Consider the following 19,197-nt stretch of genomic DNA (forward strand, 5'->3'; position numbering starts at 1 on the left):
TTTATAGAAATACTAATACATTAGTTGAAATAAAATGCAGGAATTAATTAGGCATGGGAAACTCAAGAAAAATTACTCATGTATATTAATTACAAGTGCCTTCTGTGCTAATAATGAACTGCCAACTATCGTCACTGAACTTCTCTCGCGTCGTTCGATACAATAAAATGATAGCATAACTATATTACGTAACTATACTGAAATACCAAGAACAGACACTGAATACTCAACACAGGCATTTATTTGGTGCTCTGATGAAACAGACAATGGAAAGTGCTGGCTGCACTGTTTCTATCATGGAAAAAAAATATGAAACGTTCAATTGCTCTTAAAATGTGCCGATCTATCAAATGTGGTGCGAGTAGAATCGGAAAAGACTCTCCAGGATGAACCATGTACACAAGAACCTAGAGGCAATAAATACATGAATAGGTCTAACAAAACAAGTTCATATGTACCAAAAAACAATGCGGAAAAAAAATACAGAACTTAGAAAGTAGATTATACAGACATCTGTAATGTAATAAGTATTACAATGAACATGCATATTTTGTAGGGGCATGCAAAGAGTAATTTTTGAGATTGAAACAAATACTGAATACTTTTCAAATAATGAAAAGTCACAACATAGCAAAGCAAATAGCTAATTTTACTGTCTTCGTGATATTGAGTTTTAATTGTATCTTTAATATTTTCTTGGTTGTAACAGCTTTGTGTCGGTCAGTTTTCATCATTTCTTTTGCAGTATGTTCTATGACATACTCAGAAAAGATCTAGAGAAAAGATTGTGACCGAAAAAAAGTGTTTCTTTCAGGGACCATATAGAAGCACATGGAAACACTTTTGCTAACTGATGCAGCAGAACACTATGCAACATGCAACGCGTCCGTAATTTTTAGAAGTCACTCTAGTTCAACGTGGTTGTTGACCTACCCTACACTAGTGTGGTGATGTGCTCTCTTATGTGCGCTCAAGTGATGAGACCGCGTAAAGGACCTGAAGCAGACGGGGCAACTGTATGGTCACCTGTATGAACACGCTGGTGTAGATTCAGGGCATTCTTCAATGAAAACCTCCGAGGGCACGAAGGGCAATGAAATGGCTTCTCGGTTCTGTGGGTGTGCAGGTGGGCTTTCAGGCCGCTCTTCTGTGAAAAGCTCCGAGTGCATGAAGGGCAGTCAAACGGCTTCTCGCCTGTGTGGGTGCGCAGGTGAGCTTTCAGGTGGGCCTTTAGTGAGAAGCTCCGAGAGCATGAAGGGCACTCAAATGGCTTCTCGCCTGTGTGGGTGCGCAGGTGGGCTTTCAGGTGGGACCTTTGTGAGAAGCTTCGAGAGCATGAAGGGCAGTCAAATGGCTTCTCGCCTGTGTGAGTCCGCAGGTGGATTTTCACGTCTTCTTTTCGTGAGAAGCTCTGAGAGCATGATGGGCACTGATATGGCTTCTCGCCTGTGTGGGTGCGCAGGTGGGCTTTCAGGTGGGGCTTTCGTGAGAAGCTCTGAGGGCATGAAGGGCAGTCAAATGGCTTCTCGCCTGTGTGGGTGCGCAGGTGGGCTTTCAGGTGGCCCTTTTCTGAGAAGCTCCGAGAGCATGAAGGGCACTCAAATGGCTTCTCGCCTGTGTGGGTGCGCAGGTGGGCTTTCAGGTGGGGCTTTTGTGAGAAGCTCCGAGAGCATGAAGGGCAGTCAAATGGCTTCTCGCCTGTGTGAGTCCGCAGGTGGATTTTCACGTCGTCTTTTCGAGAGAAGCTCTGAGAGCATGAAGGGCACTGATATGGCTTCTCGCCTGTGTGCGTGCACAGGTGGGCTTTCAGGTGGGGCTTTCGTGAGAAGCTCCGAGAGCATGAAGGGCAGTCAAATGGCTTCTCGCCTGTGTGAGTGCGCAGGTGGATTTTCACGTCTTCTTTTCGTGAGAAGCTCTGAGAGCATGAAGGGCACGGATATGGCTTCTTGCCTGTGTGGGTGCACAGGTGGGCTTTCAGGTGGAGCTTTCGTGAGAAGCTCCGAGAGCATGAAGGGCACTGATATGGCTTCTCGCCTGTGTGGGTGCGCAGGTGGGCTTTCAGGAACCTCTTCTGTGAGAAGCTCCGAGAGCATGAAGGGCAGTCAAATGGCTTCTCGCCTGTGTGAGTCCGCAAATGGACATTCAGATAACACTTGTGTGAGAAGCTCCGAGTGCATGAAGGGCAGTCAAATGGCTTCTCACACGTATGGACGCTGGCATGTGCTTCCAGAAGAAATAGTTCATCTGCCACATAGTCACATAGCTGACATCGGTGGATGCATCCTTGCTTTGAGTCGTCACATTTGGCAGTTGATGCAGAAATTGAAGGCCTCGATGCTGCACAAATAAAAAAAGTAAATAAGAGTTTTTAGGAAATGCCAAAAAAGAACACATGCTAACTTTAATGACAAGCTATCTTTTTCATTTGATTTGGGAGATCTTCTGGATGACCTTAAGTATGATGAAACAAAGAACTATTGGTCATTTTTATTTACTCAATATTGCTGCATTTGAATGCTTCATGACCCTGTTTGTGAAGTCCACTTATAAAAGAGATTTTTCAGAAAGCTAAAGAATTCCAAGGTGAAAGAATGCGGAGTGCTTGACTACTCTCTACTATGACCCTTAGAGAACACTTGAAAAATGCTTTGACCAAGCCTGCTCTCATATCCTCAATGATCACTTGACGCCCGGTAACCACATTAGGCACTTGCAAAATTTATGATTCGCTGACACAACAAATTTGTTTTATACGAGACTTCATCAGCGAGTTTCTTCTTGACCACACATTGAACCTTGGCAATGTTATCGTAAGTCGAGATTGCAAGGAGCCGGCTAGGAAATTTCGCAGTTTTCGTCACATAACCTGCCAACACCCACAACCCACATCCTCTTTCAGAACAGCCCAGAAAGAAAAAAAGAATAATATGCGTCTATAACCCATGGTAACAACTGCATACGCAATCCCTAGATGTTTACAAAACAGCATCCATTTGGGGATAAACCACTTGTGCGTGTCGTATATTCAGCCAATGAATCTGCTTTACTGTTTCCGGAGACGGGAGCTGGGCCTTTGAGCACGGCTTATCGTGACCTAAGTTCAACTTTGCTAGCATCATGTGCACTATTCACTAACTGCTAAATGCAAAATGACGACCCACACAGAGGAGGAAAATGACCAACCGTGTAGGAGAGAAGGGAGCTTCAACACACAGGGGTGAAAAAAGAGTGGGATTCCCCAGGAGATAGCGAAAGTGTGAGTACTCGAGAACCTTGCCCTGAAGTGTGGCTTTGGGGCTGTGCACGCTGTGTTGTCATGGAGTAAAACTTCAAATCCAAATTCCAGTAATTCACACCCCAATCCTGACCTTACAGCAAAATTTTTACGATGTTTGGTGCCGCTTAGAGGTGCAAAAATACGGCAACTTCTATTGGAGTGCGCTCTCCTCTTTGTGCTCTGCCATCACAAAATATTGGCAAATGATTGCTGGAACCGACAATGTATGGTATGCTCCCTTTGCAAAGTGCAGTGGATTTTAACACACTAGCGGGTGAAGGTATTGTAGTATGTGCGAATGGAGGCACCAAGCACCATCGGGGGCTCCGAAGGAATGACACACGCATTAGTTTCATATCGTGCCCAACTTACCCCTCGGTTGCAGCGAGGCTGCTTATATATATATATATATATATATATATATATTATTTAATAGGCATGTTCGTCTAAGCAACATGGGCACGGCGTTTGGAAAAAGGCCACTAACACAAGGCAGCCAGATTGAAAAACTGACAGAGTGAGACACACACGAACGTCAACTTCTTCCTCCGTGCTGGCACAGAACTGGCGCCGAAGTGCTCCCGTACAACACACTTTGGAATGGGCCGGTGGGTTGCGCCACCAACCTCTTGCTATTTTAATGCCCAATGTCCTAGTAATGAATTCCAATAAACAAACTTCGTGAAACCCTATTGTGAACTTTGTTTTTGTACGCCCTTGTTGTTTCTAGTTTACCTAACTTTTTCCAAGCTTCAAGTCGTCTTTTACTAATCTCCATTCCGGACATGGTTATTTTCCCCCTGCTCTTGATGAACCCAAGGGCTTCCTAAATCGACCGCTGACAGATATCTTCACATTCTAATATACCATGCTCCATTGCTCCATTCCTCTCCTTGCTCCCCTCACCAGCGGCACCTCCTCTCCTTGCTCCAGAGGAAAGGAGGCGGTGGGTTGCACCACCAAGCTCTTGCTGCTATACTGCTTAACATCCTATCTAGGTTAAAAAAGAAAAAAAAAGCGATTTCCCACAACCAAATTCTCTGACCCCCTATTGTGAACTGCACTTTTGTGTGTCTCCGTTTTTTGTCGTTTCCCTACTTTTCTTCCACCAATTTTCCTACCACCTCTTACTAATCTCTATTGCGGACATGTGTACTTTTCACTTGCTCTCGCTGAACCCAAGGGCTTCAAGGCCAGTGGTGGCTACGTCAACCGCTGGGAAGATGTCTTCACATTCAAACACTAAAACACGCTCTACCGTTTCCCTACTGTACCGCAGCAAGCACATGCTTCTTCTTCCTTCTTATATCTCGCTTTATAAGTGCGTGTTCCAAGGCATTCTGATCTCGCTTCAAAATGTAATGAGCTTCCCTTTGAGTTATCATAAATTGTTTCTTTTCTGATTTAGTTTTTTCCTCTTATGCAGTTACTCATGGTAGGTTTCTTTTTTTCATTGCCGCCACCCATGAGATTATTTCAGCCTCTGACTTTTCGTTTGATGTTCTTTGTAGCTGTGTTGCTCACCACACAGGCCGCATACTTGCTGGTAAGCTTCCTAGTTCTTTTCCTCCAATATGAATTAATGTTATACTTGTACAAACACCTGAACACTCTCCCAGTCTATTCACTTTCTTCCATATTCCTCAGTCGTTATTCATGATTAATTTGTCAGTGAGCTTCCCTCACCTCAAAACTTGTCCAGCCCATATCACTCTGGATAGCTTCATTTATAGTCTTCCCGTGAGTGCCCAATGCGAGGCGTCTTGCTCACCTTTGGTTCCAGGAGAGTCCCAAGTGTATCCCTGATTTCAAGCAAACAACCGCATTTCGAAATGTAAGTCTTGGAACCATTAGATCTTTCCACATACCCCACAGCACCTCGCACCTATTGTATCTCCCTAGTGCTCTGTGTTTCATTATGGCCGCATTTCTCTTCCCCTTAATTTTATTCTTTTTTCCTGTGTCTCCATATATTTATTGCCTTAATTTATCTGTATACCAAGGTGTTTATATTCTTTTACGCAAGATATTTCCTGGCGCTTTATTGTCACTGTGTGTTCGCTGTTTTCAATTAATACCATTGCACCTCATTTTATAACACTACATTTCAGACCTAACTTATGGCCTTCCTGTCCACAGAATTAGCCAGACAATGCATGTCACTATGCGTGTTAGCTAGCAAAACAATGTCGTCCACATAAAATAAACCTGGAAGCTGCTGCTCTACTGCTGTACCGACCTGTTTGTATGAGAGATTTAACCTAATATTACTTCCTTGTAGCCCCTTTCCCTCCTCACCATGAACATCATAAACACCAGTGGGGATAACGGCCACCCCCGCCTCAGTCACTTGTTGATATCAACCTTCTCCTCGCTCCTCATCCCTTCCCATTCATCGCAAACTGTATTTTCTAGGTAAATACTGTGATAAGCTGTAGACAGTCGTCGCCTATGCCTTCCTCTTTTGGGGCTCAACCGGCAGCCCGCATGCGATCATTTTGAATATGCTGGCTCGAGGCTTGTTTGGAACCGCTAGTGGCTTCAATTGGATTGGTGTCGCAGCTAGATGGCATGAGCCGCCACCCGATTTCAAGGGTTAAGCCTTATCCATCCATCTATCGTGAACGGTTACAATTGCCACTTGTGTGCAGCCTGCTTGTCTCCCGGGATATTCTCGCCTTTCGGAAGTGAATTTTTGCTATGTGTTCTCGACACTATGGCCTCGCCTCACGCCTCTCCACCGAACTTTGCAAAGAAGAAACACGGTAACTACACCCACCTTAACTTTGGAAAAGAAAGCTGCGATCATTGAACTCATGGAGAAAGGACGGACGCAAGCTGACGTGGCGAAGCAGTTCCAGCTGTCCAAGCAAGCAGTTTCAGATTACATCCGAAACAAGAGCAAGATACTGTCTGCCTTCGAGAATTCACTCGAAAGAGAAAAAAAACGGACCGCAAGGGTGATCATCTGCAGCTGGAAGACACATTTAAATTGTAGCTTAAAGGGGTGCTGACAAAGAATATCCCAGTTTCTGGTGACACGCTTAAACAGAAGGCCAAAGATCTCGCCATCAAGATTAACATAGAGAACTTCAAGTTCACTGACGGATGGCTCCGCAGCTTTAAGAAAAGGCATGGAGTATACTTTAAGAAGATGTGCGGTGACAGTGGAGCTGTCAACCAGGCTGTGGTGGCAGAATACTGCAGCAATGATTTGATCTTTGTCCTGCAAAACTACAACCCTGAGGACATTTTTAACTGCGATGAAACGGTTTTATTCTTTAGGATGCTGCTGGACCGTTTGCTGCATTTCTCAAGTGATCCAAGTACCAGAGGGCGGCACAGCAAAGAAATAATTACAGTTATGGTCGGTGCGAACGCCACCGGTACCGAGAAAATTCCACTTCTTGTGATTGGAAAGTCGCGAAACCACAGGTGCTTCAAGGGCCCCAGAAACCTGCCAGTATGGTACATGAGCAATTTAAAGGCACCGATTACGCAATCATCATTCGAGGGTTACCTGCGCCGCATGGACGGAATGTTTCGATCCCAGCAATGCCAAGTGGTGATTTTTGTCGACAAATGTGCAGCCCATGGTGCTGTAGACAACCTCCAGGCCATCCGACTAGAATTTTTGCCGCCGAATACGACGAGTGTGCTACACCCCATGGGCCAGCGCGAGATACAAAATCTTAAAAGCGCTCTACCATGCCAGTCTGCTTTGCCGCACAATCCTGTGCATTGACAACGAAAAAGTGCACACCGTGAACCTCTTCAAGGCAGTCTGCATGCTTGCTGATTCGTGGAAGGCCGTTCAGCCAGCAACGATAGCAAATAGGCACGCTGGATTTTGCGCTGCTGAACCTTGAACTGTGCACAGAGCCTACTCACCACGAGATCGTGACACAGGTGCTTACGCTTCAAAGTGATTCTGGATCCGATGCTTCAGCTGTCCTCAACCAACGACATCGGACATTAACAGTGCACGGATGTTGCTGTCAAATGTGTTCGAGGAGAGGACGACCCTCGCGCAAATACAAGCGGATGTTGTCGCAAGCAGGTGCAAAATGAGGCAAGGCACAGTCCGTAACTATTTCAAGGTTGATTCGCAAATATAAAGTTCACTTTTCCTATTCACAAGTTTTTTCGGACTGTTGTTTTATTCAGACATTTTTCCCATCCCATTGTAGTCTGAGAAATCGGCCGGTGACTAATATATCTGAGTGCAGCATTTCGACAATATTTCACATGTTGTTATAGTTATTCGCAATATTATATATATATATATATAGTGAGAGAGAGAGAGACAGACAGACAGAGAGAGAGAGCACAGATCGTTTGTGGTTTGACCCTCCCCCCTCAATGAGACATAGTTGGTATACCACTTTTACCACTTCCATCCTGCTGGTGTCGGTGATGTTCGCAACGGATGGACGTGTTTTTCCAGGGCCCCGTGGCATCGACGAAAACATGGCGAGTTTTTTGTACATGCTTTGAGCTGGCTTCTGTTTTTGATTTCCCGATTTTTTAGCCTTTAAATAGTAATTGACTAGTTTTATTTTTGTGTATTTATGTGTGTGTGTGTGTTTTGTGCATATATAGTTCTGCCGGACAGCCATAGCATCCACACGCGAAACGTGTTTCAACACGTGCAACCGTTTTGGGACGTTAGCCTTTGTAGCTTTTAAATAGTAGTTTGGAAGTCGCAATACCATTAGCTATTAGTGGTTGCAGTCCGTGTGCATTGGTATCGGTAGTACTGCTTTGGTAGGACAGTGAGAGCGTGTTTCAACACGTGTGAATACATGTCGTACCTTAAGTCTGTGTGGCATTCATTGCTTCTAAATCATTGGTGATAACAACTTTGCAGCATTTTAAGGATCTAGATTCTGTGCGTATAGGCCTTTGCCAGAAGGCACATGCTCTGAAAGCTTCGGTGCTTGTATTAGAAAAAGCGAAGTGCAACACATGGCAAGAAAGATGGTAAAACGTGCAGCATACAAGGAGAACAGGAACAGGGAGGAAAGAACAGAACAGGGACAAGAACAAGATGGTAAAACGTGCAGCATACAAGGAGAACAAGAACAGGGAGGAAATCAAGTCAATCGCCAGACACTGATGTCAATGCTAGGCTGAACAAAATGGAGGCTTTCCAGGATGAGCTTGAGAAACAGGTCAAAGAGCTGGAGCGTGATGGACAGAAGGTGGTGGAAAAAAGGCCAAGCCGCCATCATGAAGGACAATCGTCGCGACAATGCAAAGCAGTCTGCCAACATGACAGGAGAGGGAGTGTCAACAAAGCACGTGGAAGGTATGCAAAGTAGGGTGCGAGTACCTGGAAAGAGCTTCACCTATCTTGATGCGACCACAAATGAAAAGCAGGAACGCAGAGGTCAATGGCCCTTGTCAAGTCCAAACCACACAGAAACTTTCCCCTTCCCACTTTCAATAATGTTTACCACCACCACAACCAGAAAAGCATGACAAAGGGAAGCAGGGAGAGGCCTCGGCAGTAGGAGAGAGTGAAAGGATGATTATCGCCGGCGACTCAAACCTGGCTAGGTGCTCAGAGGCAACTGTGGAGAGGGTGAAAGCTGAAAAAAGAGTAGCGGTAGGGATATTTCCAAGAGTGACATTAGTAGGCACTGCCATGGAGCAAGCAAAAGCAAAGCTTGCGGGAATAGCCCACGGACGCAACCTTGTCATAGTCACAGGTGGGCTAACTAACGTCCCAAACAAAAAAGACAGGACTAGCCCAGCCGTTGGCAAAGGAGGCAAACGACTTCCGTGAGCTGTCCCCACAGGTGCAGATCGCGGTGTGCACGGTGCTGGATGTGCCTGTACCTGACAGTAACGTACAAAGAGCCATAGTGGCTACTAATGAGGCTATATGGACTTTGAGCCGAGAGAAAGGTTTCTACGTTGTACAGGATGTCTACAAAGTTGACATCTCCAAATTCCCTGAGTTTTCCAGGGTTTCCCTGAGTGCCTTTGCAAGATTCCCAGAGTGATGCAGAACTATGTTTTATGTCAAGACAAGCTGAAACCATATCACTTGACGCTGTCACTCTCTAGTAAGCATATGAAATTTTTTTAAAGAAAGAACGACTTAATTAAGTTTGCATATTTAGGAGTAGTGTTTATGTAATGTAACAAGAGAATACTTGGGAGGGGTTAGTAAAAAGCACAGCAAATGAAACGTCTGTGAAAAAAATTGCAAATAGAGTCGAACATTCTCAAATACGGATGAAAAGGAGATGCATACAGAAGCAAATATTTTCGAATATGAGTTATTTCTATCAATTGATAGCAAGCTCAGTGGTATGAGGCCCGAACTTTATCACAATTTAGATTCTCTCTCAACAGCTCGTAAGTCAACCTCAACTGTCCTAAAATACTCTCAGCCCGCGCATGACGCCTAAGTGTTGTGTTTCACTGCTTTAAAGAGTTTATTTTGGCTTGGATGAGGGACCCCTGTATCTCGGAATCAACCAACAATGTTTTTTGAGCTCAAGCTCCTTCAAAACGGTGGCAGCACGCTTCCTTTCCCGTTCTTGTCCTCCTTCCACACTCGTTCGCCCCACGGACCATTTGAAGCATCACCTTGGTCAATTGCACAGTCCACGTCCGATTTTCCGAACTCCCTAGGGGCCGGCAAAACGTCCGAAAAATTGGCAAGTTGGAAAAAAATGCATGTCATTTACTGCCCTTAATGGCTCAAACCACCATAGGCACATTCGAAAACACTCTGAAGGCCTGTCGGTACACATATTAGGCATATCGGGGCTCGTACTGTGACAGGGGAGACCGGGTGCACGCACGTATAATTAAGGAATACATACTGTGTCCAGTGGCATAGCCACTTCCCACGCTTGTTATGCTTCACTGCAATACTTTTACGTATACTTCACCAAGTAACGTTTCCATACGGAGGCGAAGCTGACTGTCGGGAACCGGCACATGCCGGCATTATGCAACGCACTGTCCTTTCCAAGCTTCTAAGCCAATCGCGAAGACCACAAAGGCGGAGTCCGTGCCATTGCTGATAGCAGCGAATTCTTTCAATAAAAAACACGGCACCCAATGGCAAGAAGCTTCACAGCGAACGTCGAATCAGCTAGGCCTAGCGTTGCTGCAGTGGTGGCTACGGCTGCCAGCCGATCTGCATGCGAGAGCGCCGGCACGAGGCGGCGAGGTAATCAAAATGGCAGCGGTGGTGGCTTCGATTAACGCCGTTTCAGGCCTGCGGTTAAGGCAAAACATCCAGAAAATCGGACGTCGAAGAGTGCTTGCGTCCGAAATTTTTGACGTTCTGATACATTGACTCTTTGGGCTACGTGGTGGTGCCGCGAATCCATCCAAATTATCGGGAATCCTGAAAGTCGGCTGTTGACTGTACACTGGCAACTCCTCCAGCCGACGGCAGACAATGACGATTCATTACGATTCCCGTCTGTTACTCGCGCCAGCATTACCACGACTTTCAACCCTTTCAATAATATTACAGCAAATTTTCCATGATAGAGGCACAAATTCCCAGAGTTTTTCCAGACTACTCAAAATCCCTGAGAATTCCTGGTTTTCCCGGTTGGTAGACACCCTGTTGTAAAGTAAACAGGGAAGTGAAGAGGTGTGGTGGTTTCCAACGAGATGGGGTCTACTTCAACCACAGGCTTGGACGAAAAGTGAGCTGGCGACTTGCTGGTCGTGCGGTTGCTTTCTTAACGGGCCCACAGACGATCAGGAGGCCAGTGTAAGTAGTGATGAAGAAGGTCCCCCTAAAGAAACCTCGGAATAGCATGATTGTAAAATAAAAGCAAAAGGAGGAAAATAAGAAAGAGAGCTCGCCATGCAAAGGCTACATAAACATGCAGGCCGGCAGAAGAAAGGAGACGTGGGCAGAGAGTGAGGAGCAGTTAAATAAAGAATAAATAGGGGTGTATTCAGTTTCAGAAACACACCAATTAGAGAATCGAAAGAGCCGCCAGTGATTGAGAATTATGTTTGGGAAGGGTGTATAGAAATAAATCTGAAAGAAAGGGAGAGGGAGTCGGAACGCTCATCCATAAGGGAGCCAAATGGAAAATAATAAATTCAAAATGTCAAGAGCATCTATGTTTGTCATGTACAATGAGGGGAAAAAAAACTTAGCTGCAGGCGTAACGTACTTGTGGATTGGAAATAATTGCAGAGAGAAGAATCAAGAGTTAGTGGAATGTCTAAATGCCGATATCAAGGATTTCGGGAATGGTGCCGAAATTATTTCATTAGGTGACATGAATGCCCACATACAGGATCTATATGGTTATACCAACAACAATGGGAAGTCAATGCTAGATCTTTGTAAGCAACATAACCTCGTTATCATAATTATAGGCCTAAGTATGACAGGCAGACCACGTGGGAAGTGGAAAACCGCCATTCGACAATTGATTACTGCCGGATGATAGAAGGAATTCATGATTAGTTGAGAGAAATGGTCACTGACGAGGAAGGGTATTGGCCTCGAGCTCCACCACTGGAAAAGCTGGCGCCACCGTCGGTGTGACGTGCTATTAGGGATCACGTGGACATAGCGGCCGCGTCGGCTGCTTCGAGAGCGCCGAAGCGTGCTGAAAACGAAAGTTTAAATTCCCTCGTACGCTGCGGTCCTCATTTAGTGGCGAGATTTTCCCGCTTCGAGTGTCTCCTTTACAACGCTTGAAAGCGCTAGAATAAGTAGTGGCTGCCTTTGAAGGCGCGCAACATGGTAAGCTACTGCTCGGTGCCGCAGGGCCGGATGCACGTAACGGACGCCGGTGTCCGCCTTATTCACACCTAGCCGCAGGACAAGAAGCTGCGCGAAGCTTGGCTCGCGAAACATAAAACCGGCAAACAGTAATCGGCTACAACTCGGGTATGCAGCAAGCACAGACGCGAGGAAGATTTCTGCTACGGTGCCTGGTCCGCGATGTTCTGAAAACGCGCACTGCGACGCTCGCCCGAGTCCGCTGCCAGACTAATGTCATGACGGTTTGGTCGATGAACTTGTCGATGCAATAGATACGGGCAAGTTCAGCGGAGTGGAAAGGCAGCGGTAAGGAGCACATTTAAAAAAAGCATGCATATGGTCATGTTTGTGTTCTGAATTAATCCACTGGATTACAAAAAAGAAGCAGCGGGAAATCGCGCGCTGAGAACACCGATAATATACAGTGCGACGCAACTCAAGGAATAATATGAAAACGTCCAAGAAGTTAGAAGAAAAAAAAAGATTGAATCGTCGCGACGGCACATTACAGTCCCCATAGGCGTCGAAGTCTCTACAATGAAATTATTTTGAACAGCTCTGATAGCACCCAAGCAACAATGGCTTCTTGTATACTGTCAAATGCTCATATTCTGCGGCCTAAAGCTCATGGCACGGTGCGAAAACGCGCTCACAGCGAAAGCAAAACATTGTTCGCGGACATGCATGCAGACGCGCAGTCGGTCGCTGCAAACCTGTGCGATCGCTGCATTGAGGCTTCATTTTGTTATGCCCCATTTGGTTATACAGAAAGCCCACTCTAACAACATATTTCACATAGTTTACTCTCAGCGTTTGGCTACCTTTCGCGCAAGAAGCCGGTTCGGGAGAGTCCATCGTGGCGACCGTGCGCAGTCGTTCACTGTACGTATTCGGTAAAGAGATAGCGTCTGAAAACGATTCTGTGCTTTCAGTTTGCCCAAGATTATTATTTAGACAGTAAAAAACTTCTCTCATTTCGAAAGTACTTACAGAAATGTCCGGGAGAGCTCGCGCGTGGTGTTTTCAATGAGCGCTGACAGCAAAACCTATGAGGAGCGCGCCACGTGATCCCTCATACTACGCCAGCGAGCCGCTTCCGATAGATGGCGACTCCGTAACTCCTTGCCGCCAATAGTAGCATAGGCAGTGACAGTAAACGCGTCATTTTAAAGCTGGTTAGTTAATTCGGGTTTAATGGCGCAAGAGCGACTAAGGCCATGCTGCGCCAGCCACAAGATATTGTTACGTGTGATAAAACACAGATGAAAGAGGCTCATCATCATCAGCCTGGTTACGCCCACTGCAGGGCAAAGGCCTCTCCCATATTTCTCCAACAACCCCGGTCATGTACTAATTGCGGCCATGCCGTCCCTGCAAATTTCTTAATCTCATCCGCCCACCTAACTTTCTGCCGTCCCCTGCTACGCTTCCCTTCCCTTGGAATCCACTCCGTAACCCTTAATGACCATCGGTTATCTTCCCTCCTCATTACATGTCCTGCCCATGCCCATTTCTTTTTCTTGATTTAAACTAAGATGTCATTAACTCGCATTTGTTCCCTCACCCAATCTGCTCTTTTCTTATCTCTTAACGTTACACCTATCATTCTTCTTTCCATAGCTTGTTGCGTCGTCCTCAATTTGAGTAGAACCCTTTTCGTGAGCCTCCAGGTTTCTGCCCCGTAGGCGAGTACTGGTCAGACACAGCTATTAAACACTTTTCTTTTGAGGGATAATGGCAACCTGCTGTTCATGATCTGAGAATGCCTGCCAAACGCACCCCAGCCCATTCTTATTCTTCTGATTATTTCTGTCTCATGATCCGGATCCGCAGTCACTACCTGCCCTAAGTAGATGTATTCCCTTATGACTTCCAGTGCCTCGCTGCCTATTGTAAACTGCTGTTCTCTTCCGAGACTGTTAAACATTACTTTACATTCCAGGTAAGTGAGCATGCATTGCAGTTGGTCCCCTGAGTTACTAAGCAAGGCAATATCATCAGCGAATCGCAAGTTACTAAGGTATTCTCCATTAACTTTTATTCCCATTTCTTCCCAATCCAGGTCTCTGAATACCTCCTGTAAACACGCTGTGAATAGCATTGGAGAGATCGTATCTCCCTGCCTGACGCCTTTCTTTATTGGGATTTTGTTGCTTTCTTTAGGGAGGACTACGGTGGCTGTGGAGCCGCTATATTTTTCAGTATTTTTACATATGGCTCGTCTACACCCTGATTCCGTAATGCCTCCATGACTGCTGAGGTTTCGACAGAATCAAATGCTTTCTCGTAATCAATGAAAGCTATATATAAGGGTTGGTTGTATTCCGCACATTTCTCTATCACCTGATTGATAGTGTGAATATGATCTATTGTTGAGTAGCCTTTACGGAATCCTGCCTGGTCCTTTGCTTGACAGAAGTCTAAGGTGTACCTGATTCTATTTGCGATTACCTTAGTAAATAGTTTGTAGGCAACGGACAGTAAGCTGATCGGTCTATAATTTTTCAAGTCTTTGGCGTCCCCTTTCTTATGGATTAGGATTATGTTAGCGTTTTTCCAAGATTCCGGTACGCTCGACGTTATGAGGCATTGCGTATACAGGGTGGCCAGTTTCTCTAGAACAATCTGCCCACCATCCTTCAGTAAATCTGCTGTTACCTGATCCTCCCCAGCTGCCTTCCCCCTTTGCATATCTCCCAAGGCTTTCTTTACTTCTTCCGGCGTTACCTGTGGGATTTCGAATTCCTCTAGACTATTTTCTCTTTCATTATTGTAGTGGGTGGCACTGGTACTGTATAAATCTCTATAGAACTCCTCAGCCACTTGTACTATCTCATCCATATTAGTAATGATATTGCCGGGTTTGTCTCTTAACGCATACATCTGATTCTTGCCAATTCCTAGTTTCTTCTTCACTGTTTTTAGGATTCCTCCGTTCCTGAGAGCATGTTCAATTCTATCCATATTATACTTCCTTATGTCAGCTGTCTTACGCTTGTTGATTAACTTCGAAAGTTCTGCCAGTTCTATTCTAGCTGTAGGGTTAGAGGCTTTCATACATTGGCGTTTCTTGATGAGATCTTTCGTCTCCTGCGATAGTTTACTGGTATCCTGCCTAACGGAGTTACCACCGACTTCCATTGCACACTCCTTAATGATGTCCACAAGATTGTCGTTCATTGCTTGAACACTAAGGTCCTCTTCCTGAGTTAAAGCCGAATACCTGTTCTGAAGCTTGATCTGGAATTCCTCTATTTTCTCTCTTACCGCTAACTCATTGATCGGCTTCTTATGTACCAGTTTCTTCCGTTCCCTTCTCAGGTCTAGGCTAATTCGAGTTCTTACCATCCTGTGGTCACTGCAGCGCACCTTGCCGAGCACGTCCACATCTTGTATGATGCCAGGGTTAGCGCAGAGTATGAAGTCTATTTCATTTCTAGTCTCGCCGTTCGGGCCCCTCCACGTCCACTTTCGGCTATCCCGCTTGCGGAAGAAGGTATTCATTATCCTCATATTATTCTGTTCCGCAAACTCTACTAATAACTCCCCCCTGATATTCCTAGTGCCTATGCCATATTCCCCCACTGCCTTGTCTCCAGCCTGCTTTTTGCCTACCTTGGCATTAAAGTCACCCATTAGTATAGTGCATTTAGTTTTCACTCTACCCATCGCGAAAGAGGCTATATACAGGGTATTTACACAGGAGCCAGATAACCAGGCCAACGCTCGCCCACGCCAAGGGCACAGACCCACTCCGTCATCGTTGATATCGTAATACTACCCCCCGGCGGCAAAAGCGCCGTCACGGTGCCGTTAAATATCCAAGGCGCGTGGAGAGTTGAAGGTTTTGAGTCGGGCGACGTGGACAATGTCAGCGGTGGTCACAGCGGAGGACGTAGTGGGCGTGTCTAGAGCGATTTCGTAGGTGACATCAGTTACTTGGCGAAGCACGCGATATGGGCCTGTGTAGCAGGAAAGCAGTTTTTCACAAAGGCCAACTTTACGCGATGGTGACCAAAGCAACACGAGGGCACCGGGCACAAAATGGACATCACGATGACGGAAGTCCTAGCGTTGCTTTTGTTTGCCTTGAGAGACTTGTAGACGAGTGCGCGCAAGTTGGCGAGCATGTTCAGCATGGGCGATAGCATCATGGGCATAAGCGCTAGTTGAAGCTGTGGTGGCCGGAAGCACAGTGTCCAGTGATAGCATTGGTTCACGGCCATACAAGAGGTAAAAAGGCGAAAAGCCAGCAGTTTCTAGACGGGAAGAGTTATACGCAAATGTAATGCGAGGTAGAGCCTGGTCCCAGTCACTGTGGTCGTCTTAAGCGTATTTAGATAGCATGTCTGTAAGGGTGCGGTTCAAACGCTCAGTGTGGCCGTTCGTTTGAGGGTGGTAGGAGGTGGTAAAATTATGCTGTACTGAGCAGGCACGCATGATGTCGTCAATGACTTTGGGTAAGAACGTACGGCCACGGTCTGTTAGCAATTGATGCAGAGCACCATGAATCAAAATGATATCATGCAGGAGGAAGTCCGCAACATCAGTTGCGCAACTGGACGGTAGAGCGCGGGTTATGGCATAGCGGGTCGCATAGTCCGCTGTGACGGCAACCCACTTGTTTCCTGATGTAGATTCCGGAAATGGGCCGAGAAGGTCTAAGCCGACACGATGGAAGGGCTCGGCAGGGATGTCGAGCGGCTGCAGGTAGCCAGCGGGGGGCTGGGAAGGCTTCTTACATCGTTGGCAAAGTTCACGAGCGGCGACGTAACGTCGTACGAAACGGGCAAGGCCCGGCCAGAAAAAACGGCGACGTACACGGTCATAGGTTCGAGATACGCCGAGGTGCCCAGCCGTCGGTGCGCTGTGGAGCTCTTCTAGAACGGTTGAGTGCAGGTGTTTAGGTATGACAAGTAGGAACTCGGAGCCGTCCGGATGAAGGTTACGACGGTACAGAGTACCGTCACGGAGGACGAACAGGCGTACAGTGACGTCGGCCAGAGAGTGGTAAAAACGGTTGATGAGTGCTCTGATGTAGGCGTCACGACGTTGCTCGTCGGCGAAATGAAGCAACTGCGACACAGAGAATACCAAGCAGCACTGGTAATATTGGAGGAGTCAGGGTCGTCAACAGGGTAACGCGACAAGCTGTCAGCGTTTTGGTGCAGGCGGCCAGACTTGTAGACCACGGAATACGAAAATTCTTGTAGTCTCAAAGCCCATCGACCAAGCCGGCCTGTAGGATCCTTCAGGGATGAGAGCCAGCAGAGAACATAATGGTCAGTGACTACGGAAAAGGGGCGACTGTAGAGGTAAAGACGGAACTTTGCAACCACCCAGACTAACGCAAGGCATTCTTGTTCCGTAATGGAATTGTTGCGCTCCGATGGTGTGAGGAGGCGGCTCGCATAAGCAATAACGCGATTCTGGCCACGCTGACACTGGGCTAAGACGGCACCTACGCCATGACCGCTGGCATCTGTACGTAATTCTGTAGGGGCATCAGGGTCGAAGTGGTTGTGCGAATGGGTGGTGAGGAGAGAAGAGTGACGAGACGAGAGAAGGCGGCGGCTTCTGCAGTACCCCACGAGAATTGTACGCCTTTCTTCAAAAGATTAGTGAGGGGTCTAGCAGTTGCCGCAACATCTTGAACAAAACGACGAAAGTACGAGCATAGCCCGACAAAACTTCGAACGTCTGCGGCTGTCTTCGGAACCGGAAAATCTCGGACAGCGCGAGTTTTGTCGGGATCAGGCTGTACTCTGGAAGCGTCAACGAGATGGCCCAGAACAGTAGTTTGGCAGCAGCCGAAACGACATTTCGACGAGTTAAGTTGCAGCTTCGCCTTTGGAAATAGATCAAGTATAGCTCTTACACGCTCAAGGTGAGTGTCGAACGTGGGCGAGAAGACGATGACGTCGTCGAGGTAGCAGAGACATGTGGACCATTTGAAACCACGGAGCAAGGAGTCCATGATATGCTCAAAGGTGGCAGGGGCATTGCATAATCCAAACGGCATTACTTTAAATTGACATAGGCCATCCGGCGTGATGAACGTGGTTTATTTCTGTCCATATCGTCAACAGCAATCTGCCAGTATCCAGAACGAAGATCAATAGAAGAGAAATAGCTGGAACCGTGGAGGCAGTCAAGGGCGTCGTCTATACGTGGGAGTGGGTAGACGCCCTTCTTAGTAATATTATTCAGATGGCGGTAGTCTACACAGAAACGCCACGTGCCATCCTTCTTCTTAGCCAACATTACAGGTGACGCCCAGGGACTCGAAGAAGGCTCAATAATGTTTTTGTCTAGCATTTTGCTGACTTCACTTTGAATTACTCGGCGTTCCGATGCAGAAACTCGATAAGGTCGTCGGTGAATAGGAGTAGCACCACCAGTAAGAATTCGATGCTTGACCATGAGCGTCTGGCCTAAAAGGCGATCGTCGAAGTCGAAAATATCTCTGTAGGACGATAATAGTTGGTAAAGGTCTTCAGCCTGCACAGAAGGCAGGTCCGTCGCAACCATTTTCTGTATCTTGGGATCGGCGGCCGAGGCTCGCACGATGGGCCTGCTAAGCTCCCAAGCATCGGTCGATAAAGTTGCCACGTGATGGTCGCCGAGACATCAACGTTGGCAAGGCAAATACCTTGCGGTAGAATTTGCTTTGCCAATCCAAAGTTAAAGATAGGCATGAAAGTGCGGTTCGCAGTAATAGTAAGTATACTGTGAGGCACGGTATACCGTGCCTCACAGTATACTGCACCGTGCCGTGCACAGAATACCGCGCCTACTGTAGTGGAATGTCGGGCAGAGGAGTGACGAGGTACTCGACATCAGGGACTGGTGGGGAAGACAAGAGTTCAATATAGGCTATTGATTTTCGCGGCAGACGAATAAAGCCGGTGGGGCGTAGGCGGCACTGGGGTGTCTCAGAAGGTTCTGCGAGAATCGGCAACTCAAGGGGAAGGGTACTGGAAGAGCAGGCAATAAGAGCAGAATGCGCGGAGAGAAAATCGAGGCCGAGAATGAGGTCATGGGGGCAACGAGCAATCACAGTGAAGAGGACAGGAGTGTGGCGGCCGGTGATGCTGACACGTGCCGTACACAAGCTGATGATAGGCACAGTACCGCCATCCGCAACGCG

The 19,197-nt window shown here is 46.8% G+C and overlaps 1 protein-coding gene across 13 annotated transcripts in view; it reads right to left on the reverse strand.

The window, feature by feature from the left end:
- Positions 1 to 223: 223 nt before the first annotated feature.
- Positions 224 to 19,197, reverse strand: part of LOC139048781 (oocyte zinc finger protein XlCOF6-like) — an 80,047-nt gene continuing 61,073 nt past the window's right edge. For 12 of the 13 annotated variants that reach the window (XM_070523400.1, XM_070523394.1, XM_070523391.1 and 9 more), the window contains one exon: positions 224 to 2,337. In XM_070523400.1, the coding sequence (XP_070379501.1) occupies positions 971 to 2,337 (1,367 nt within the window). In that variant the 3' untranslated portion in view covers positions 224 to 970. The remainder of the gene's footprint in view (positions 2,338 to 19,197) is intronic. The other variant, XR_011507904.1, reaches the window with a different exon arrangement.

The sequence above is a fragment of the Dermacentor albipictus genome, chromosome 8 (assembly GCF_038994185.2).
Source record: "Dermacentor albipictus isolate Rhodes 1998 colony chromosome 8, USDA_Dalb.pri_finalv2, whole genome shotgun sequence".
In the NCBI taxonomy this organism is placed as follows: Eukaryota; Metazoa; Arthropoda; class Arachnida; order Ixodida; family Ixodidae; genus Dermacentor; species Dermacentor albipictus.